The sequence below is a fragment of the Benincasa hispida genome, chromosome 12, assembly GCF_009727055.1.
Source record: "Benincasa hispida cultivar B227 chromosome 12, ASM972705v1, whole genome shotgun sequence".
In the NCBI taxonomy this organism is placed as follows: domain Eukaryota; kingdom Viridiplantae; phylum Streptophyta; class Magnoliopsida; order Cucurbitales; family Cucurbitaceae; genus Benincasa; species Benincasa hispida.
In genome coordinates, this window is record NC_052360.1 from 717,877 (window position 1) to 743,594 (window position 25,718).

Sequence of the window (25,718 nt, forward strand, 5' to 3'; positions counted from 1 at the left end):
TTACAAGAAAATCATCAATAATTCAGTAGCATTCTTAGTATTATATGTGGATGATATCCTACATATTGGGAATGATGTAGGTTTACTAATTGATATTAAGGAATGGTTAGTTGCTCAGTTCCAAATGAAAGATTTGGATTAAGCATAATTGCTCTAGGGATCCAAATCATTAGGGATCGTTAGAACAAAACACCGGTCTTGTCTCAAGCATCATACATCGACAAAATGCTTGTCAGGTATTCGATGCAGAATTCCAAGAAAGGTTTATTACCTTTTAGGCATGTAATTGTTTTGTCTAAGGAACAGTGTCCTAAGACACCTCAAGAAGTTGAGAAGATGAGACGGATTTCCTATGTATCTGCAGTAGGTAGTCTAATGTATGTCATGTTGTGTACTAGGTCAAATATTTGCTATGCAGTGGGAATAGTCAGTAGATATCAATCCATTCTAGGACTTGATCACTGGACGGTGGTTAAAACTATTATAAAGTATCTTAGGAGAATGAGAAACTATATGCTTGTGTATGGTGCTAAGGATTTGATCCTTATAGGATACACTGACTCTAATTTTCAGACTGATAAGGATTCTAAAAAATCCACCTCAAGATTAATGTTCACTTCTAAAGGAGGATATAGTATAGTGTAGCATTAAGTAAGGTTGTATTGCTGACTCTACCTGTAGTTTCTTGTGAAGTTGTTAAAGAAGTTGTCTAGCTTAGGAAGTTTTGACAGATTTGGAATTTGTTCCAAACATGTCAATGGCCATCACTCTATATTGTGATAATGGTGGTGTTGTGGGAAACTCCAAGGAGTCTCGAAGCCACAAACGAGAAAAGCACATCGAGCGCGACTATCATCTCATTAGGGAGATTGTGCAATGGGGAGATGTGATCATCATAATGATTGCTTCGAAGCACAACATTGTCGCTCCTTTTACAAAGACTCTCACGACTAAGGTTTTTTAGGGTCACCTAGAGAGTCCGGGTCTTCGGGATATACGCCATATTGTCTATGGCAAGTGGGAGATTTTTGGGATATGGAGGATGCCCTAGTTTATTGTATTGTACTTTATATTGTTTCTTTTACTGTACTCCCCACTTGCCTCGCTTTAGGACAAGTGGGAGATTATTTGATTTAGTGTCCTAAATCTCGTTCATCTTGTAGTTTGTAATTTTGTAAATATAATTTATTTAATAAAATAAGAAGTATTTTATTTGACATTTAGATAACATTAACTCAATCCAATAAACTAAGATCCAAAGTCGTTTAATGAAACTTAAACAGTATATAGTAGACATACGAGTGGATCGTGTTCAAGTAATGACCTCAAAGGTCTGCAGTATATGGTTAAGGTTGGGTGTCTTATCCTAGTGACACTGCGGATACGACCCACTTTGGTAGATGAGTTGTAAATGCTACAGACAATATGATCCATATTGTTCATGTGGAGACATGTGACATGTGAGTGGGAGTATCCTATATAAAGAGTTTATATAAGACCGAACCACAAAATGATTAGTTTCTCAGTAGAACACCGTTGCTTGAAGAAACTAACTTTTCACTAGGATGACCATAAGTAATTTGACCTTAATCTTGAGTGAGTTGTAAAGTCCTGTCTATGGGGGTAAACCTTTGATTTGCATGGGTGAGAGTGGCCTGTTTAGCTGACTCAATATGCCTACCATTTTGGGGTTTTGTCCGAGTAGGGAGCTGGGAACACAACTACACAACATGGAATTCAGTCATTCCCTTAGAAAGGGATAATAGATAAATTGTTCCCTTAATACCTGATTTTGGTTCTTAAACATTGAGGCACCACCTTCTTATTAACCCGAGAGGGGTTAGTTTATAGTTAGACTATAAATTGTTTGTTCATTAGAGGAATCAGTGGCATTTAAAGAGTTAAATGTAACTACAAAAGTAAAACGATAATTTTGACCCAACTGTAGTCAAAGCAATTTGTGAAGGGTCTACTTACTATTGATTGGTTATATCCAATGGACATAGAAATAGAGTGACTGACAGTTAATGAATGTTGATTAATGCAATTAAAGAGTTTAGTTGATTAATCTCGTATTATTGGAGCTTCTAATCTGTAGGTCCATAAGGTCCCTTTGTTAGCTCGCTAAGGATAAAACAAGAAATAAATTGCTCAAATTATTTATGAGAATTTAAGTAATTATTATATTAATACGATTAATATAGCGTATAATGTATATTGATACATTATAGTATATAGTTAATTATAAGTACAATTTTTTAATTAAAACTATATATATGAGAGACAGAAATATTTGAATAAAATTAAAATATTTATATAAAAACTATAGGTTAAAATTTAATGTGAATATGATTCATATTAAAATTATAGGTTATTAGAGAGAGTTGCATAATAATATGATTATGATGCATATTAAATGGTTTGTTATTTAATAACTAACCATATAATATATATTCAATTTTATTATTAATTTAATAATATAATTACTCCCCATGTTAAGGGGAGTTATTTTTTATAGATTGTGAGAGGGAGTTGTTCCCTTTCTTTCTTTCATCTCTTAAGTAAGTTTTTTTGGGAAAAACAGAACTACACAAGTTTTCATCTACAAGAAAATCTCTCTCAGACTTCTCTCATTCTCTCATTCTCTCTGCATAATTTACCTCTACCAAAAGTTGGTTTGGAGCCCACATGTCCTAAATCCTTGTTTCCCTAAGAATACAAGGTTTCACATGTGGTGGTATTCTTACTTGGAGTCTTTACTGGTATTCGTTCGTGACCTTGGAGAATTATGCAGTGGAATTTTTTGGACATTCTTGAAGAGAGCAATTTTCAAAAGTATTATTTCTGAACTAGAGAAGTTTGTATGTTTAACCTTTGTTTCTGTAAAATCAAATTTTGATTTTTCCAATTCCAATTTTAAAGACAAAAGTGATAAAATGCATCTACATTGGGATTCATTCTCTTCATAAGCAAGTTTCCAGAATTAGTAAATAAATTTACCTTGTTTGGCTTTCCTCTTTTCCGCCAAATACTTGGGACAGCTCTTTTTCCAGTGTCCCTCCTAGTTGCAATGGAAAAAAATTTCTTTCGCAATCTTGGCCTTCCTGCTCCTCTGGGTCGCCGCAAGGTTAGCTTTCCTCTGACCTTCCTTCTTTTTCTTCCACTTTTTGGTGCCGGAAGAAGAAGGTACAAACTTTACTCTAGAGGTTAAACCTTTATGGAACTTCTTTGAGAAAGTGGCAATATTCATCTCTCCCTTTTACTCATTGACTTTCATCAACGACTGATAAGTCTGTAGTTCATTAAGGAGGGTGGTCAAGTTGCAGTCTAGCTTGTTCATAAAAACGTTCTTACACAAGTGGAGGAAACTCTTAAGTAAAGTCTCTAAAATGAAGCTAACCTGACTGGCTTCATTGGTGACAGACTCATTCATCTCAGTCATGTTAAAGTAGACTATAATGGTTAAAACAGATTCTTAAATAGATGTCTTTTCTTTCATACGGGCAAAAGATGTGTTTAAGAGCATCATGTCAGAATTGGGTGGACGGTTTTCCAAATATCTCCCTTTACGAAGTCATGATCTCACGTGTAGCGACCATGGCCATCGATAAGCTAGCTAAAATGTACGCTCGGACCTTTTTGTTTGCATTGACCCATCTATCATATACATTTTGAGATGCTCCAGTGGTTGGCACTTGAGGACATTCCTCAACAAGGACAAATCTTAGTCATCGATTATAAGCACAATGTTTATAGTGTTTTTCTAACTTGTGTAACTGTCACTATTCGGTTTATCAACACTCAACAAGTCTAGCGGTAGTCATTATGAAGATTGCTGAAAACATGTAAATTATTTATATTAGTTATTAAGGCATCACCTAAGAAAAAACCAATCTATTTAGCAAAAATCTAATGTACCCTATGTGACATCTATTTTTGCAATGATGCTTCAGTGAGTTAGGATAAAACCCACCGTAAGGTGATTTCACTAAATTGAGACAATCTCAAGCAATCATTACACCATAATAACTCTTATCTCTATAATAATTAGTCACCATTATTCGGTCTATTGACTTACTTAACAATTTTTTATAAGTGTTGAAGGAACTCTTATACAAGAGTACCTTTGAGCAGAAGCGGATTTTTCTAAAACATTGTGACAGAATTTCCACATTTACATTCCCACATTCAGATATGCATTAAACTACTAAATTACCGACACGCTTAAAGATAAATAAATAAGAGAACGAGTAAACTTACTAGCTAAAGACTCTCTTCACAGCAAATCTCGCTCTCTCCACGAACGAACTCTTTGCGCTCTCGCTAGAGCAACAAGCTTTCGTTCAGCAACACCCGATCGTCTACCATGAACAACTCCACACGAACATACGAAGAATAGGGACAACACCATCACTTGGAACCCTTAGTATTCTCAGAGTGAGAATCCAAAGAGTGAGCTCTGTTCGAATTTGGTAAATGGGAGGAGGAAAACAAATCGTATACAACAATCAAGCAAGTGGGAGAAGGCAACGTCTATCGTATAGACAAGGTGTTTGATCGTTTAGGTGAGGTACATGATCGTGTAGGAAAAGATAAGTGATCGTCTATACGATCATTTAGTAAAGCTCGGGTGCTAAGCGATCGTTTAGGAAAAGGTGAGCGCTCGTTTAGAAGAAGCATGCGCGGGTGTAAGCAATCGTCTAGTAAATGTAAGCTATTGCATAGGCTCTCAATTCACTAAGCGATAGAATGCAAACACTTCCTGAGCTATTAACCGTGTTCTTTCTATTATCTTTGCAAAATGAAAAAAAAAATCATTTTATTCTTCAGTTACGAAAACTGAATGAAACTTCCCACTAACGCACGGTTAGGGAGAAAATGGTGGCCAATTATCCCATAATTGCCAAATTAATAAAATAATAAATATAATCATATTATATTCATAACCTATAGTTTAATATCATATATTAACCATAGTTTTTTCTCCTCTACTAGATATAAATCATATTTATATCCAATTTCTTCCAGTTATTGTATCTCATACATAAAGTCAATTATATCATATACAATTAACCAGTTCAATCATATTATATAATCGAACTCCCTCTTGTCAATTTGAACATTTCAAACTAATTGAAAAACTTATTCTCAACTTGTATCCAAGCTACCAAGAGGAGCTTATGGACCTATGGCTCGAAGCTCCAACGGTACGTGATAGCTGACTAAACTCTTTAGCCACGAGATCCACCATCTGTTAACTGCCAGGTATTCCACTAAAGATCGACATCTGAACTCTTCTTACCACAGATATATTTCTGTGTCTATCGGATATAACTAATCATCAGTACGATAACTCTTCACAGATGCTCGTAAGTACAACTGGGCCAATTTACCGTTTTGCCCCTATTGTTACATCTTACTTCTTAAGTACCACTGATCCCTCTAATGAACAATACAACATAGTCCTATGTAAACACCTCTCAGGCCATGAGAAGGTGTGTGGCGCCACATCGTTCAAGCCCTGGGATCAGCTTTTAAGGGAGCAATCTATCTACTTACCCCTACTTTGGGGAAGAGAGTGAATTCAATCTTGTGTAGTTGAGTTCCCAACTCCTAAATCAGACGAATCCCCAAAGTGATAGGTTTGAGTCGGCGACCTGACCACTCGCACCCATGCAAATCAAAGGACTACCCTCAATGGCAGGAGTTCCCAACTCACTCAAAATTGAGGTCATGTTACCTATGGTCATCCTAGTGAAGTGAAGTCTCTGTCATGAACGGTGTTATATAACGAGACGTTAACACTTCGTGGTTAGGCCTTATACAAACTCTTTGTATAGGACGCCCCCGCTTGCATGTTCCCACACGAATGATTAGGATCAGACCATCTATAGCAAGTCACAACACTTGTAACTATTCCACAAAGCGGGCCGCATCCATAGCATAACTAGGATAAGTTTCCCTCCTATATCCATATACTACAGACCATTTTGGTTATCACTTAAGACATGATCCACTTGTATGTCACCACATACATGCTTAAGTTGCATAATGACAACCAGGGATTTTAGTTTATTGGTTTGTGGTAAAGCAAATAAAACATCTAATGTGCAAAGTCAAGAAGTGAAGTAAATATCATATATTATACATCACAAGTGTTCGTACAAATTGTTTACAAACTACAGGACACGATACTTTAAGGCATCATCCCCAACAAGTGTAACCCTTCATTTTAGACTCTAGAGTTCCACCCGAATGAGTTAACTAGGGACAAATCAATTGGGACAAAAACTAAAGTAGTCCTATCCATCTCTGGAGTTTGTGTAAAATTTCATGCAAATGTCATTCGTAGGGGGGACACAAGCAAGGATGCCTCGAGGCCAAGCTTGAAACTTTACAATTAACCAATGAAAGAGACCGTGGGATGTGTTGACACATGTCCCTCTCCCACTTACTATAAATACTCTCTCCATTCACCTTGGTATGCCTATGCAAACACCATCCGTAGGGGACACAAGCAAATGTGCCTCGAGGCCGAGCATAGATCTCACAGTGTGAACTATTTAGGGAGAACATGAAAGGAAATTAACATATCATATACATCATTTTCCTCCAACTGAATATTCTAAATCTAGGGTTCAATAACTTAGAAAAATCCTGCTAATCAATTTGACTAAGTGATTGTTAAATTTGTCCCATATAACACTTATATTTGATAGTTTAACAATAATGATTACTGTTTATTAAACACTTTAATAAACCTAATCATTAATTGCATACTTATAACATATTTGTTTAATTCACCTTCCAGGTCGGCTCCCAAGTAGGGATGTTCCGTGTCCGTCAACTTAAATACCCTAGCCTAGACAGAATCTTCCTTAGACAAAAGTCCCTTATAGACAATTATGTTCTAAATTTAATCTTTTATTTAATCCAGTCTAATCCTATTAAAAGAGAATTAAAAGATTAAACCTGTTTCTAATCTCATTAAAAATATTATTAACATAGATTTAGGTGTAAGCAATTTTAAATCATTTAAAATTAATTTAACCTATGTTTATATACAACTCTTGATTATAGATTTTAATTCTAATTTCATTAACATATAACACTTTTAAAGGTTAATAAAATAATTAAAACTTATTCATGCATCTAATGACATATATAAAAATATAACAATTATATTTTTCTAAGGTAATGTCATGCTTCATGCATCTCCATTTTCATTATATTATACGTAACATTTATATTATAAAGTAATGAAAAAAAAATAACATACATCCATCATCCACAACTATATATTATAACAATTATAATATAATATGATGCATGCAATCATATAATATAACAATCACATTTAATATAATGCATAAGCATGCTTAATTAAATCATGCAACTATATAATATAACACTTATAATAAATTTGATGCATGATATAATGTTTATCCTATGATGAGATTTTTATACTATATAGCATACACTATGCAATATAATTAAACTAAATCATACGTCACATATATAAAATAATAAAAGCAACAATGGATCAAAAATTGGCATCCTAAACCAACCATTAATTAAATTAATATAACCCTTATATTAATTTAATTTATGAAAAATAAATAAAATAATTAATATTACAAATTAACTTAATAATACAAAAAAAAACCTTCAACTGTCAATGAGGAAGACTTGGACCCACGTTTGGAACTGCAACAACGTGCGTGCGAACGAGTTTGGAGTGTAGTGACACTCTGTGCCAGCGTCATTAAGCTGGCTTTTGAGTTGCCACAGTGTATCAGTGTCGCAACGTTGTTGCCGAGCGTAGCTATGCTGGCCATTCTGCCTTACAGCATAATGCACAACATCGTTACGTCGTGCATTACGCTCTAGGGTAGAATGCTTCCTCTGCTTTGATCTTTCATCTGTTTTGCTCCATTATTGTTCCAAATTTCTCCAAATTGAAGTTGGAATCTTTGGAAATTCTTCACCACGAACGAAACGGACTTACTGACTCGATCGTAAGAAATTAAATGCCTAAAAACACCGGACCCTTACAGATCGAATTAAAGAAAAGCAATAAACTATGCCAATTTTTTAAACATCCATGTGCAAAACCAACATACATTCACAATGCAGAACTTAAATCCCATAAAAACTTTGAATTCAATTAAGAAAACAAAAGCTGGAGACACAATTGTGCTCTAATACCAATTGAAGGGATTTGAATTCCCTGAAGCGGAAGACGTCAAATGCCATATGTTTCTAGTTTTCATTTTACAGAACTTGAATATATAGAGTGACAGAATAAACAAAAAGAACTAAGCATGCTTTTCTACTGTGAAATTAGAGAGAAAAAGGGAAACATAATACTAACCCTTTAAGAACCTTCTTCTCCCTACTCTCCTATTCACAACATGAACTCAATCTTCTCCTCATGAACAGATCAACCACGAACACTAAAGCCTCCTTTTGGACACCACCACAAGAATTCTAAGTTATTCTCAAGGTGAGAATCAATAGAGAGTGTGTGGCCTTCTGTGGGTTAATTTTGGAGATGGTAGGAGTTTTCTTGGTTGAGAGAAAAAAACAAGGAGATTAGGGAGGAAGATTAAATTGATGAAGATGGAGAGAGATATGTGAAACTATCTCAAGTACTACTTCAATATATATCAATAATAAACCATATGTTATATTACATATAATATATAACCTATAGTTTATATTATATCACATATAATATAAGGAATAATTTATAATTCTCTTATATAACCTATAGTATTAATATGAATCATATTCATATTAATTTTTGAAAGACCCCATTGAAGGGCCCTTCAGTAGAAGCGGGATCGTCCCAAAGCCCATTTTTATAGAGAAAGAAATTTTACAGAAAAAATCAAACAAATTATGCATCTTGACAGATAAATACAACATGTTCAATTAAAAAGAAATTTAGGGTTTTAGAAACCTTACCTTTGAAGACTTTCTTCACACAGGAAATCCCCCGATCTACAAACCACGTACAGAATGGGAGATGGCCAATTGGACATGACCACTTGGAATCTTTGGTATTCTTTGGTGAGAATCTAGAAGGAGTGTGCTCTGGTGAATTTGGATTGAGGGAAGGGAGGAAAATGAGAGTTTTGGTGAGAATCCAGGAGGAGTGCGATAACCCTTCACAAATCGCTTGTAAGTACAACTGGGCCAATTTACCGTTTTGGCCCTGTAGTTACATCTAACTCCTTAAGTACTGCTGATTCCTCTAATGAACAATAAGTCATAGTCCTACTATGATTGAGTCCTCTCTTTCAAAGAGAGATGTGGCCATTATGTTCAAGACTCGGAATCAGCCCTTAAGGGAGCAATTTATCTACTTCTCCTGTTTCGGGGAAGGAGTGAATTCCGTCTTGTGTAACTGAATTCCCAGCTCCTCAATCAGACAAATCCCCAAAAAGGTAGGCTTATTAAGTTGGCAATCTGGCCACTCTCACCCATACTAATCAAAGGACCACCCTCATAGGCAGGAGTTCCTAAAACACTCAGAATTAAGGTCATGTCGCCTATAGTCATTTTAGTGAAATGTAAGTCTCAATTATCAACGACATTATATAAAGAGACTAATCATCTTGTGCTCCGGTCTTATACAAACTCTTTGTATAGGACACCTTCGCTCTCATGTTTCCACATGAATAGTCAGGATCAGACCATTTTAGCACTTTACAATACTTGTAAATATCTACAAAGCGCGCGGGCCATATCCGTAGTGTCTCTAGGATAACGTATCCCTCCTTTATCCTTATACTACAGACCATTTAGGTTATTACTTAAGGCATGATTCACTTGTATGTCTCACATACATGCTTAAGTTTACATGAAATAACTATGGATCTTAGCTTATTGGATATGAGTAAATGCAAATAAAATAACATTTATTTTATTAATAACAATGTGTACAAACTGTTTACAAACTACGAGACTCCGGGAGAATTAGGACGCCAATCCCAACAACCACTCTCTCTCATACAAATCAAAGGACCGCCCTCATAGACAGGACTTCATAACTCACTCAGGATTCATGTCATGTTACTTATGGTCTTCCTAGTGAAATGTAAGTCTCTATTATGAACGACGTTATATAATGAGACTAAACATTTCGTGGTCTGGTCTTATACAAACTCTTTTATATAGAATATTTCCACTCACATGTTTACATATGAATGATCAGGATCAGATCATTTGTAGCACTTTATAATAATTGTAACACCTATAAAGCGAGCCATATTCGTAATGCCACTAGGATAATGTACCTAGCCTTATCCATCTACTACAGACCATTTAGGTTATCACTTAAACATGATCCACCCGTATATCTTTACATATATGTTTAAGCTACAAGATAACTCTAGGTGTTAGTTTATTGGTTTTTGGTTAATGCAACTAATTTTGAAATAAAATATCATATATTTTATTGAATAAATAATAAGTTTGTATAATACAATTACAAACTATAGAACCCTACAAGATTTAGGGCATCAACTCCAACAATTTTAGCCTATAGTTTTCGTATGAATCACATTCATATAATTAACATTTGAATCATGTTCAAATATTTATTTCTTTCATTAAAACTATATATTATTAATGCATCACATACACTGTATTAATTGTATCATTTACAATTAATTCCCTTTAATTAATTTGAATAATTTAAATTAATCCAAAATTAATTCGATTATCATTAATCCTTATTGAGCTAACAAGGGGACCTTATGGACCTATAGATTGAAGCTTCAATGATACAAGATTAATTAATTAAACTCTTTAATTAAATTAATCAACCTTCATTAACCAGTCTGTCACTCCACTAAAGACCGACAATTGCACTCTTTGTACTATAAATATATTTCTATGTCTATTGGATATAACCAATCAACAGTGCATTGACCCTTCACAAATTCTTATAAGTATAGCTGGGTCAAGATTACCGTTTTACCCCTGTAGTTACATCTAACTCCTTAAGTACCGTTGATCTCTCTAATGAACAATTAGTTATAGTCCAACTATAACTTAACCCCTCTCAAGTCAGAAGAGGGCATGGAGTCACATTATTCAGGATTCAAAATCGACCCTTAACGGAGTAATTTATCTACTTACCTTAACAACGGGAATGAGTGAGTTTCTTCTTGTATAATTGTGTTCCCAACTCCCTAATCAGACGAAACCTCAAAATGGTAGGCATATTGAGTCGATGAACCTGGCCAATCTCACCCATGCAGATAAAAAAAATTGTTCTCATAGGCAGGAGTTCACAACTCACTCAGGATTAAGGTTAAGTTACATATGGTCATCCTGGTGAAATGTAAGTATCTTCTAGCAACGGTGTTATAAGGAGAGACTATTCATTTTGTGGTCTGATCTTATACAAAGAATACCCCGTTCGTATGTCTGCACATAAATGATCGGGATCAGATCATTTGTAACACTTTACAACGATCGTAACAATTATAAAATGAGTCGTATCTATAGTGTCACCAGGATAATGTATCAAGCCTTATCCATCTACTATAGACCGTTTAGGTTATCACTTAAACATGATCCATCTGTATGTCTCCACATACATGTTTAAGCTTCATTTAATAACCTTGGATCTTAGTTTATTGGTTTTGGATTAATGTAATTAAATGTCAAATAAAATAATACTTATTTATTAAATAAATAATATGTTTGTACAAATACATTTTACAAAACAAAACCACGAGATTTAGGGCATCAATCCCAATATTGTAAACATGAAACATGATCTTATGTTTGCAATCTGCATACCGGTTATGATGGTTATGTTAATGTGACTGTGATTTTTAATATGAGGTTTATTGGTTGGCTGAAGCATGCTAGAATAGACGGTGACTGTTAGCTTTCGTATCGGGCTGTGTACATATTATATTTGTGTTCCTTCGGGTTTACACCTTTGACTGATTTATGTTCTTTTGGGTTGACACCTATGACTGATTTGTATTCCTTCGGGTTCACACTTATGACTGATTTGTGTTCCTTCAAGTCCATGCTTATGACTAATCCATGTTTCTTCGGGTTCATACTTATTATTGATTTATGTTCCTTCAGGATCATCACGATTGCCATGTTATAAAATTTACACCAGTGCCGAATAGGAAGGTTAATATGTTCACTAATGGGCCCAGTAGTGGGTCACTTATTGAGTATTTCTTACTCATCCTTGCTTATATTATGTTTTTCAAGTAAGGGCAGAAACAGACCGACGAGTGATAAGAGGGACCCGTAACCATGCCATGTGAGACTAGAGTATTGCTTCTACTCAACTTATGTTTTTCAAGTTATTTAAATGTTCTGAATTAGAACTCGATGTTTAGTTAAATTTTTTATCTGTTTGATTGTTATTTTCTTACTTATTTTTAGGGGACTCCAAACAAAAGTTTTATTTATTTACTTATTTATTAATTTTATAAATTGTTTTGAAGTTGTCATTATTGTTTTAATAAGTTTTACTTCAATGGTTAAAATGCTTTGGTTTTAAATGTGTGTTTACAAAGTAGTGACCCTGTTAGAGATCTCGAAAAGTCGGGTCGTTACAAAATGTGTTTAATAGATTTCTAAAATTTTCAATTTTTGTTTCTAATAGCACCAAATCTATTCAACATAAATTAAAAAAATAAATAAAAAATCATGTATATAATAAACATAAAATTGAAAATTTAAAGCTCCATTAAACATAAGATTAAATTTATATTTAATAGATCAATAGTCAAAATAGCCTTTTTTTTTAAAAAAAAAATGAAAAGTACCAAAAACAAAATTTAGAATTTATGGACCTATACACAAATTTTAAAATTTAAACACTTATTAAACACAAAATTAAAAATCAGTAGAACTATTAAACACATCAAAACTAAAATTTATAGAATAAACTTATTATTTGTATAGAGTATGGGGTATACTTTTATTTTAACCTATTAAAAAACCATGAAAATTAAGAAATGAAACTTGTAATTTAAAACTAATTTATGTTGTGTTAACCTGTATTTGCTAAGTCAATCAAAAGCGTTAATCTCTGTCCTAATCACAGAGTGGCTAACCACCTTCGCGCCACGTCCAAATCACGTGATAATAATATTATCTTCCCTTTCTCTTTCCCGGCCAACCGAAGCACTATATAAACCAATCATCGCCGTCTCCTTCTGCCCTAAATCTCTAAACCACCACCTGAAAAGTAAGAAAATGGCGTCTCGTTGTCTCTGTTTCTCCATTATCTTCATCTCTCTCTTCTTCTCTGCAATGGCGGCTGATAATTATGCCGTAAGTTTCTTCTCTTTTAACACATTTCTTCGTTTGTTGCTACATCGTCATTGGCTCTGTCATTGAAGCTACATAATCATATTCATTCACTCCGATCTTTGTGTTTCTGTCTTGTTGATTTGATTGATCGCCTTTAGTAATCGAGTTATGGCAACATTTCAGATTGATTTTGAGTTGTGTGTTACGACAGGCGAACTGATTGTGGAAATGTAGTTTAGGAAATGCAGGATAATGATCCGATTTCTGCGTTGGTGATTTTTCTATTTGTATGTGTAATAATGAATTGAATGATTGATTCACATTTCAGATCGATTAAGAGTTATGAGATTGAGATGCTAACTAATTATATAAATGTTGTTCGGAAATTGCAAGATAATGCTCCGATTTCTGCGTTGATGATACACTATAGTCGATTCTATGTTGAAATAATGATCTGGATGAATGATTCATTTTTCAAGATTGATTATGAGTTACGACAGGGCAACTAATTACCGAATTTTTGTTTAGAAAATGCAAAATCATGCTCCGATTTCTGCGTTGATGATACACGCGATTGTATATGGAATATAATGATCTGAATATGAATGATTCGATGCAAGTTAATTTTAAATAATCTAAATCGCCGTAATTCCTGAACGGATTGTCTTCCGTGAAAAATGATGGAAGTGTTTTTCGGGCGCAGGACAAATGCGTTTACACATTCTACGTGAAGACAGGTTCAATTCTGAAGGGCGGAACGGACTCCAAAATCAGCGTGACAATCAGCGATGCAAGGGGCCAATCGGTGGAGATTTTGGATCTAGAAGCGTGGGGGCTGATGGAACAAGGCCACGACTATTTCGAACGGGACAAGGTCGACATATTCAGTGGAAGGGGTGCGTGTGTCGAAGCGCCGATGTGTCGACTGAACCTAACCTCCGACGGATCGGGCTCGCACCACGGGTGGTACTGCGACTATCTGGAGGTGACGTCGACGGGGCCGCACAGGGCATGCTCCCATATGAATAACGGAAGGCTGGTGGTGTCCAGTTCTAAAAGATCTGCTTCCTGGTAGTGAGATTTGATCGGAAGGGCGGTGAAGAATGCTTGTGAGTGATTTTTTCTCCCCTTTTAGTAATGGCTTGTGAGTGAGTTTTGGGAGTGATTTTGCTGCTTAATTATTAATTAAAATAATGGGCATTTTCTCACGTCCTTTTTCGAATTTGGATACCAGATGTAAAATTTCTAAAATTTAAACTGAGAATGTACCATGGGATTTTTAATTTCTTTTAATATTATATTATAAAAGAAACCACCCAAAAAGGAAGGAAAAAATAAAAGATTCCCCCTTTTCGGTTTTCTTCATCCAACAGAAANATATTATATATATATATTTATTTATTTATTTATTTATGATGCTAAATTAGATAGAATACCATAAATATTCTTGAACTTTCAAAAGTTTCAGAAATATCCTTCAACTTAAACTTCTAAAAAAAAAAGTTAAAAAATACTTTGATCATAAGTTTTAGATGAAAAAGTGTTATGTGTCAAAAATTTGATTGCCACAATCGTAATGGATTATCAGTTGTAATGAGCTAAATTACAAGGGGAACGAGTTTCCTTTGATCGTGTTTACTACACATTAATGTAATCTTAATTTAAAAAAAAAAGTGTTGTTTACATTCATAGTGAAATGAAATGAATAGGATAATTTTCGAAGAAGCAGGAACCGTCATTCTAACGATATTAAAAAAGATGGTGTGTCTTACCTAATAATCAAACTTAATTGAATTGATGACCCTCCCTAATAAGATTAGGTTTGTTAATCACATAGTGGGGTCTATTTCATTACACTTACAAAACACTAAAAACATGATTTTAAATGTATTAACAAGGTTGTATATACAGTAGTGAGGTGTGTTATTAATCAAATGTTTTTTTTTTTTTTTTTTTTGCGTGTATTTGGCTATTTATCAGATTTTGATTTTGGATTTTTCTTAGATTTTGTGTGACTTTATATTTTAACTTAAAGTTTTTTCTTTTATTTTTTTCTGATAAAATTTGTGTCAATTGGACAATTTGAAAAAAAAAAATATCTATATGTAAAAAAGATGAGGATATCTACAAAATTTGTTTTAAAATTAGTACTTTTCACTAAAGAAAACTTCAAAACAATTGATCACTGTATTAACAATAGGAGCATTTGTTAACTCTTTCTTTTTTGAAATTTTAGAATTAATTTTGCAATGAGGTATTAACGATTTCTATTTATATTCTAATAAGAAGGTTTTTTTTTGTTAAAAAAAAAGTTTAAGGGTATTTTTTTTAAAAAGTTTAAAGGTTTTTTTTAAAAATAATTTTAAAAGTTTAAAGGTATTTTAGAAACAAAACACTAATGATTTTCATCCAAAACTAACGGTAAGGATATTTTTTTTAACTAAGTTTAAGGGTACTTTTTTAAACATTTAAAAGTCCAAGAGTATTTTTGACACAAAGTTCTAAGTTTTAAAGACAATTTTTTATAATTTAACCTAGAAATTATATATGCGAAGATGTTAGAAATTCGATTTGTTTTGGGAGTGGAATTTTTTTTTTTAATAATTATATAGGAAGATGTTAGAAATTCAGTTCTCGCACCTTACAAATGGTAATAAATAAATAAAAACCTATGAATGGAGATATAGATACCTTCAGGTGGTAATTGGTATCTCAACGCTAATCTATGATGAAACTTAATTAACTTTGCCAATATATGCATAGCTTCATAGTTAAATGTCTATATTTTTAATAAATTTTAAAATTACCTAATACCTTAAGTTTATAAAATCAGTCTATGTGTAACCTGTTGTCTATGTTGGCATGGGAAGCTCGGGTGCAGGTCTTGAGTGCTCCTCCGACTCGCTCCTCTAGTCTAGACTTGTTGAACTGACTCGTATGAGAGTACTCCTATTGATGTAGTGCTCAGTTAAGTATAGTCCTATCTGTAAGTTAATATATGGATTATCTAGCTCAACTAAGCACAGAAGAGTTAGATTCTCTCACTTATCCCTTTAGACTGTCGATATGAGTTTATTTATAAGGTCTTTTCTTTGACACTTGTTTGGGATTTTGTGTAGTGCTGGTGGTGTCAGAATGAGTGTGGCCCTCGAGGTTGCAGAGTGCCAGTGGAGAGCTTTGCTCGATCATTTCCCTTTTGGTGATTGACCAAAAATCCGAGTGATTGATTTTTCCTTTTGAGATGCGCACACTTATGTAAGCCTCTGTTCCCATTGGGCTTGAGCCCGCCCGTGGCTTTAGGCCTTGCATAATGCAACCTTCAACAATCTATTAATTTGTTTTCCATTTTTTCTTTTTTCTTTTTTCTTTATTTTAAAACGTTTCGTCTATCAAATTTAGAAAGATATTCACGTCTTTTTATCAAATTCTCTCTCTCTCTCTATATATAAACAATTAACTTCAAATTGGCATGAACTAGCTCATTTCAACATAACATAACTCAATTGACATGAACTTGTATTATCAACCTTGAGGCTTGAGATTCAATCCCCCACCCACATATATTATGAAAGAATCAAACTATCGAGAAGTATTATTTTATTTTATTTTTTTAAAAATGAAACAATATACACGGCTAAATTTGAATCAGCTTTGAAGTATAAACATTTTTAATCTCAAAATTTCTATGAATAATAATTACCCAACGGACATTGTTTTGTAACGATTAAGGCCTTTGTACTTTAAATGTGGTAACAATTTAGTCTTCAAAATTTAACATGTACTAATTTAATTTTGGTACTTCAAAATTTGTAATAATTTAGTCTTTATCATGAAAAGTATTGTTAAAATTTAATTACACTTCTTACCTATTTTGATAAATTAAAGAAACTAACTTTGACTATAGGTCAAACACATATAATTATATACCCAAGGTAAAAAAACACTTTAGTTCACGAACTTTCAAGATAGCAATAATTTTGATGTTGAACTTGATTCGTACTGATTTAATTCTCGTTCTTTCAATTTTGAAACCAAAACTAGAAACCATTAGAAGTTTCTAAAACTAGAAACCAAAACAAAATATACAAACAAACAATCTTATTTTGGAAAACAGAAGACCAAAAATGTCCAAAGACTTGCAAAAACAAAGATATGAACTAAAATTTTTCATAACTAAATTAAAGAAACTTTCGAGTACCAAAATCCAATATCTCATAACTTAAAAAACAGCATAAAGAGAACAGATTGGATCAGTTGAACAAAGTTTTGATGTCGTCAAATTGATTGAGAAGAAGAAGCCTTGTGGGCTCGACTCACCATCACAACAAGCAGCACGACAATGGAGATTAAGAATGAAGTTCTTAGCTTTTCCTCTAACAGATTTCTTCCTTCTCCTCCCCTTTTCTTATCATCATTTCCATTTCCATTCTGAAACAAATGGTTCATCAGCTCTGTGATTCTCTCGATTACTTCCATCACTCTCGTCTTCGTGTTGTCGAAAATCCATCGGACGACATTCGTTGATTCGTCGTTGGAGGGTTCATCAGGAGGGCTTTCCTCGGAATTCTGGGGAGCATCGTCTATTGCTGCACGAGAAGGGAATCGGCAAATAAAATCTATTTTGACCTATGAACCTTTAAATACGATAATGTTGTTCTTTGCATGTAAAATAAATAATCATTTTAGTCTTTACCATTATCATGTTACTTAGATAGTTGTTCATTTTAGTTGCCAACTTCATTATAGTTCGATTGATTAAGATATTTATCTGACAAGAAAAATAAGAGGTTTAAATATTCTTAGAAAAAAAAAATTGTCTTAGCCAACTTGTATGTCTCTGGTACATATAACATATTCATGAGAGCACAAAAATATACTCGAAGGTAAAAACAAGGGTAATTGCAATTGATAGCATTTTTAGGAATAATAACAAAGTATATATCATTTTAAAAAAATTGAAAATATAGACAAATCTATTAGCGATAGACTTTTATCGTTGATAGACTCCCAAGTCTACTGTCTATACTGTCTATAACATCGTTGATAGACTTTTACCAATCATATGGTCTAATTGATAGATTCCTACCAATAATATGGTCTATCACTGGTAGACTATTTAAATTTGGTCATATTTGCAATTTTTTTTACATTATGTTATATCTACTAATACTTTAGGTCTACTGTTTATATTTGCAACTGTCCCTAAAAATAAGGGCAAATACAATGTTTTTTTTTCCTTTTAAGTTATGGCTCCAAATCGATGTTTAGAGAGTTTATAAATCAAAACAGAAGAAACTTGAGGACAAATAAACATTTCAAATGTTTAGGGTCAAAATGGAAAAATATGAAAAATCATAGAACTAAAATGAGATTTAAACCTGACAAAACTAACGTAAACTCTAAAAAAAAAAAAAAAAAAAAAAAAAAAAAAAAAAATTATTCACAAACCAAAATCAAGTCATACAAAATCCTAAAACTCAAGAACTAAGATCAAAATAGAGGTGTTTTGTTTTTTATTTTTTGTTTTAATTTTTTCTAAAGAAAAATTTATTTGGTAACAATTTTAATGTTTAATCTTTAAAATTTGAAAAGCATTTCTAAATAATGAAAAAATTGGAGGAAAAAAAATAACCGCACTATTTTGAAGACCAGTTATTTAGTTTATATTTGAAAATAAACTTATAATCACTATTTCTATTTATGTATTTCTTTGGTTTATTATCTACTCTAAAATTTTCAAAATCCATGTAAAAAACCAAAGAATTTAAAGACAAAAATAGTGTTTAGAAGGAACATAAAATTTCTCTAACGTAACCACAACATGAAGCATATAAAGAAAGTCTGAAATTAAATCAACAGCAGAAATACTAAACTCAATTAAAAAGAAAATCAATAACCATAAAAATAGTTTGGGTGATTAATTTGATATTTAGATTTAGTATGGCATTAAAAAAGAAAAAATGGCGTTAAAAAGACCAACCTTCATGGAATGAGTTCCTCAAATGTTGCACTGCTTCATTGTTCATTATTGCATCCCAAACTGCTTTATCCGTTGATACCGACATAACCATTCTCTACATAAAAAAAAAATAATAATAAAAGGTCATAAACAGTCTCCTCAAGTTTTCATTTTTTAAAATTAGCATTTTTCTTTTATTATAATAGTTTTTTTCGATCTATCTCGCTCGAGATCGACCATCGAGATTTACATAAAAATTTAACTTTTTCTATAAATTCTAGATAATTAACATCAATATTCTATCAATTTTCTTAAATAATATGTCATCTTTCCAAATTTCATATCAAATCTTATCTAATTTTCAAATCTTTCGGCCCAACCATCAACTTTTGCCAAATATTAAGTAAATTTTGAGAGACTAGGAATCTCTATGACCGAGATTCTATGTATTTGGACTTTTCCAGTAAAATATAGATTAGCACTATTCTTTATATTTCCCAATCTTAATTTTTTTTATTTGCAAAATTTGATCTTTTACAAAATTTAAAAATCACAGGGTACTTAAGATTTATCTAAAAAATCATAATTAGTAAATTCATTTAAAAATTTAGAAATTCGTATATATAATTATGGAAACAAGAATTAAGATAAAGATTTAAAAAATTATGTAAAGTTTGATAAAAATAGTTTAATTTGGAGAAAATTTGAAAATATATCAGATTTGGTATAAAATTTATATAGATTATATAATTATTTAGAGAAATGAGAAAAACCTCGATGTTAATACTGCATAGATTTCACTGACAATATCCGGGATGGACCGAAAAAAACTAGTTTAACCTAGTTTTGAACAATGAAAACTTGATAGTCTTATTTTAACAATTTTCCAACAACAATGCAACCAATAAACTATAATATATACTAAAAAAAGAATATTTGGTAACAAATAAACATTCCTTTTGAAATAGTCGAGTGATGAAAAAAACCACTTTAAAATTACTATAGAATAATTTAAAACTTGTAAATAATGATGTATACAGGATAGGTCGGGACCGAGGATATCATTCCCCATTCCCATCCCTACTCCCCATTTCATTCTCCATTCCCGTGAAATTCCGCACGGGGATCGGGGTAGGGATTCCCTGCGAGGAATTCGCGGGGATCGGGTTCCTCGTAGGGAATTTTTTTCCCTGTTACATTTTTTTATTATAAAAAAATCAACTAATTTAAATCATTAATATGAACAAATTGTAATTAAATAATTAATTTTATCACTAAATTGGTTATTATGGTTAGTTTTACCTGACAATTTGAATTTAAAGATAAATTACTCAAATTTTAGCCTAGAAAAGCTAATTAAACTTTTTTAGTAGAAAGAAATAAATATAAATCAAAGTATTCACATATATAATCTAAATTTAAATATTCAATTTAAACATATTCATTATCTTTCGCAATAAATAATTAAATTTAAATTTTAAATATAATATTTATATAATAATAATAATAATAACAACATAACATTAGATAACTATACTAAATAAATATGTAGAAACTAATCGGGGTGGGGACGGGGATGGGGACAAGGATGGAGAATCCGTCCTCGTTCACGGAAATTTTTTTTCCTGATTCCCTCCCCAATTCTCCGCTCGGTTCGGGGTGGGGCCCCGCAGGGTCTGTTCCATGAAAAAATTGGACATTCTACTTGTAATAGTCAACTAGTATTTTAAATTTTGTTTGTTTAATTATGAAGTTTGGATTTAATAAAACCCAACATTTATGATTTAAGAAGTTATTAATTTATAAACTTAATCCCAACCGTTTGAACTTCATTTAAATTTGGTTAGCTTTAGGCTTCCATTTAGATTTCATGATTTCATAATTTCATCAAAGTTCAAAAAATTAGAAGTATGTCTTTAAAGTTTTAATTGTATATCTAATATGTCTCTAATATTTAACGTTGTATTTAATATCACTTTAAACTTAAGTTTTATGTTTAATACGTCCCTTCGTTAAACGATTTTTTTAAAAGATTTTGATAACAAATTTAATTGATAATTGATGTGTTTTTTTCTAAATTCTTTTTATAAACAAATTTAATTGATAATTGATGTGTTTTTTTCTAAATTCTTTTTATATCTACAAATGTATGGAGTAGTTTACGCACATACTATTAATCTAAAACAACAAAACTAAAAATGAGATGATTTATTAGATAATTTTAAAGCTTATGAATTTAATAAAATAAAATTAAAAAGACTTTATTTAAACTTTTTTTTTTTTAATTCAAGGACTTATTTATCACAAATGGGGAGTTCTCTTAACTTGACATGTTAATTTTAAAGTTAAAAGATGAAATAGACATCCATTCAAAAAAGTCCAAGGGGTAATTTAACCAATTATAATATATTAAATTATGGATTGTTTTCAAATATAAGAAAATGAATCAAAATATTTATAGATATGGCATAATTTCACAGTCTATTTGCGATACATCGCGATAGACTATGTTTGAACGGTAGTATTTTACTATTATTTATAAATATTTTAAGTAATTTTATCATTTAAAATAATTTCACTTGAACTAATATAATTAATCAATAGTAGGAAATGTCCACCAAATTCATAATATAACCGCATCTTTTTCAAATGGGCATTTAGACAATATCATTATAGATAGAGGGGTGGATAGCAAAAGTCACCTGAACTGAAGGGTCAGTCTGCAATAAATGAAAAGCATCATAAACCCTTTCAACTCCACGCCCACAAAATTGCACGTCCAAACACGGCTCAACCCAATCCACCTCCGACCCGACCGGCGAAACCCGGTTCACCAAACCCGTATACTTCCCCACCCGACCCGCTTCATCGTTCTCCTGTCCAAAAACACTACGCTCCGCAAATTCAGTCGCCGCCGGTGAGAATTCCATCCGAAAATCACAGGAAAAAAAAATGAAGAAAGAAAATCGATGAAAAATGGAGTTAGAATTCGTAATCGTACCGGTGAATCGCAGAGACGGCGCCATGAACCTCATCCAACGTCGGAATGGACCATCCGATTGAGTCCTCAGAAACCCTAGCCACATTTTCGCTCTCAATTCCGTCTTCAGTAATCCACTCGAACTCATCGCAGTACGGATTACAGATATGCCAGCCGCTGGCAACGCCGTTAGTGGCGGAAACAGGACATTGGCTAAGGGAAGAAGTCGACGACAGACCATGGAAATTGGCGGAGCCGCCGTGGCGGCGTGTGGCTCTGGAAGTGGAAGTTGGAGAGGAAGGTCGGTTGGTGGGGGTACTGGCGGCTCTGGCGACGGCTCTACCGGCGGTTCTGATGATGTTTCCGGCAGGTCCACCTCCCATGCTTCTGCCGCGGAACATGGTGATCGGTAATGTTTGCTTATTGTTCTTCAATGGTTGTGCTGCTGTGCGCCATAACTTTTGTTGCAGGAATATAAATCTGCATAATTTTGTTGAGGATTTGTTTATTCTATTTTTGGAAGTGGATGAAGAAATGGTGATTTGGGTCCATTGCCATTATCGCTCTGTAATTTTTTCTTTATTTGTGGGGCTGTTCTTGTGGCTGGGTTTGTCTTATTCTTGGGTTAGTATTTATCATTTGAATTTTGAGATATGGTTGATGAAAGGGATGGGAAGGTCTTGGATGCTTTTGCTAAGGGCTTAGCCCTTTCCATCCCCTGGAGGTAAGGTTCAATTTTGAGTTAGGTTCAAGTTGATTTTTTTTTTTTTTTTTTTTAAAAATAATAAATTAAATAAATTAGTATATATATTTTAAATTTAATTTTATAGGATGACCCACGTTTGGCCCAAATGAAATTTGACCCAATGTATAGAACTATAAGTATACCTTTTTCTTGCGTGGTTCTAGTGTGAAATTACCGAAACAGCACATATGGTGACCCTTGACCCTTGACCCTTGACTCTCGCTCCTCTCATTTCTCAGTCTCGCTTCTTTCATTACTTTCTCTATTTCTGCTTGATACTTGTTCTCGTTGATTTGATCTTTGTTCATGTCGTTCTCGATCTTATTACTTATTTTCTCTTCTAGTTCTCGCTCTTTTAAATTTTCAACACAACCATATAAACATTTCATTTCTTTCTCTTCAAGCATAGAGCCGTTTGGATTTTCCAGTCTTCTCAAACAGAGTATCAATATATAATTTTTCGTTTTAGTTGAATATGGTGTTAGGGTTTAGGTTTTCATTTTCGTTCTGACTAGCCATTTTTTTTAAAGCAAAACAGAAAAGAGTTTTGAGGAGGGAAGTAGATAACGTAGCGAGTAGAGAGAATTGAGTTGGGTTTCGAGTGAAATTCGATGAAATAGCGAGAGCGAGTATCAAATAGCAAGTAGTGATTGCAAGTATCAAATAGCAATTATTTTACAACATTTCAAAATTTTAGCTTGTCTGCTTAGGTTTTAATATGTATTTTGTTTTGTGGGTTTGTTTATTTTTGGTTGTTTTAACACGCAGAACTAGAATGACTCGAGTTTTAAAGATTTCTGCTAATAATCGCTTTCCTGGCCAAGCTACGAGCCTATCATCGCACATTGGGACTGCAAACAAGATTGTCAAAGAAAAGCTTACCTCCAAGCAGCTTGACTTATTCAAAAGGACTGTATTTGGACGATTTGTAGACATGGATCTGGTTTTCAACAGCCCATTAATTCATCATATTTTATTACGAGAGGTGAAGGACGAAAGGCCAGATGCTATGAGCTTTGATTTGAACGGTAAGATTGTCACCTTCTCCAAAGAAGAGTTCTTGTTGGTGACAGGATTGTGGCAATCACCTACGAAATTGGTTCGGAGGGCTGACGCGACTGAATCACTACGAAAGAAGTATTTCGGTAATGATTTGATGGTGGACATGCACCTCATCACCTTTGAAGAAAGATACAAGAACTTGAACTTCTACAATGACTTGGACGCGGTAAAGATTACATTGGTTTATTACACCGAGTTGGCAATGATGGGGAAAAACAAGACAGAGTATTATCGACAAATCACTCTTGGACAATGTTGAAGATCTGGAATACTACAATAGTCTTGATTGGGGACGTATATTATGGGAAAGGGCATTGAAGGGCCTTCAAAATGCACTAAAGGACAAGGTTGATGTGTACAAGAAGAAGGCCAAATCGAATAAGAACTATATTGTAAAATATAATTTGGCTGGGTTTCCTCATGCATTTCAAGTATTATCCATTCCTTGTATTACGTGATTTATAATCTTTCATTTTCTTACATGTTGACCTAATGTGCTATGTTTGCAGGTGTGGGCATATGAGATCATATCGTTGGTTGCTGGTAGAGCTGTAATTCGGCTAAACAATTATGTGGTGCCTCGCATCTTGAGATGGTCATGCTTGTATTCACTTCCCTCCAAATTATTGCACAGCGATATTTTTTACTCCCCTAAGGTTAGAACATACACGAACTTAGTGTCCTGCATGTAAATGAGGGAGACCTGATTTTGTGCAATCAATCTTATTAGCTTATGTTTGGTTTATGCAGTTAGTGATCTCTCCCACACTTATTATGTCAGACGCGGAGAAGCAGTTTCGAGACACACGGGTGGATGAACGACCCATTTATGTAGTGGACCAAGCTGAGAGGACCCCATCAGTGATTGATAGATCCGAGGATAGTGATAGTTCAAAAGATGCTCGAGGTCACTACAATGACCACAATCTCCATGACGGGGATGTTTCAGGTCCCCATTATGAGCATGAGCAGGAACCACATGTGAAGCATGAGTGCAATGTTGATTGTGATCCCCACGATGATCATAACGTTGGCGATTTTGAACATGCCAAGAGGGTTCGTACTGATGAGGACCATCTACCAGAGCTTGAAACGAGCTCGAAGAGGGGCAAAAGGAAGGGAAAAGCACATGAGGAGCATGACCATGACTGTTTTCCTATCTACAGAGCTTAGATGGTCGTGTATCGAGAGTCGAGGACACATTGAGGGAGATAAAGTCGGACCTGCAGACCATCACTTCTCTATTGCACTCGTTGCGTGAGGTATGTCTATTGGCAACATGTTTTCAAAATTATTTAGGATTGAAAGTGAAGTAACAAAATTTTCTTATTACGTAGAGGAAGAACATGCTTAATGATGAGGATGGTGCGTGTGATTTGGATTCAACCCACCCTGAACCCAGATCTCCCACACCTCCCCCCTTTCCCACTGAGCCTCCTCCACCTCACACCCAGACCACTGGGTTGGATGATTCAACCGCCATTAGAAGGGCAGAGTGTGAAGTTCTTCAAGACTTGGGGCTGCGTAAATGGGTTTTCAAGTTCACAGTTGCTTAAGTATATTCTAAACATATCATAAGTTACTCGTAGTTTTTAAATGGATTTGTAAATGTTGTGGCAGTTAGTCATTTTCCCCCCTCCCTTCATTGCTAGTATGCGTACACT

The 25,718-nt window shown here is 33.6% G+C and overlaps 2 protein-coding genes across 2 annotated transcripts; one reads left to right on the forward strand and one right to left on the reverse strand.

Annotated features, from left to right (window-relative positions):
• Positions 1-13,172: 13,172 nt before the first annotated feature.
• LOC120093003 (PLAT domain-containing protein 3-like) lies at positions 13,173-14,383 on the forward strand. The gene is made up of 2 exons (XM_039051295.1): positions 13,173-13,329; positions 14,012-14,383. Exons 1-2 carry the CDS (start codon positions 13,252-13,254, stop codon positions 14,381-14,383), a joined length of 450 nt encoding a protein of 149 aa, XP_038907223.1. The 5' UTR covers positions 13,173-13,251.
• Positions 14,384-17,444: 3,061 nt separating this feature from the next.
• LOC120068110 lies at positions 17,445-22,901 on the reverse strand. Its single transcript, XM_039019805.1, has 4 exons — positions 22,269-22,901; positions 21,970-22,156; positions 19,289-19,382; positions 17,445-17,894 (listed from the first exon to the last, which is right to left on the reverse strand). Exons 1-4 carry the CDS (start codon positions 22,646-22,648, stop codon positions 17,584-17,586), a joined length of 972 nt encoding a protein of 323 aa, XP_038875733.1. The 5' UTR covers positions 22,649-22,901; the 3' UTR covers positions 17,445-17,583.
• Positions 22,902-25,718: the final 2,817 nt, after the last annotated feature.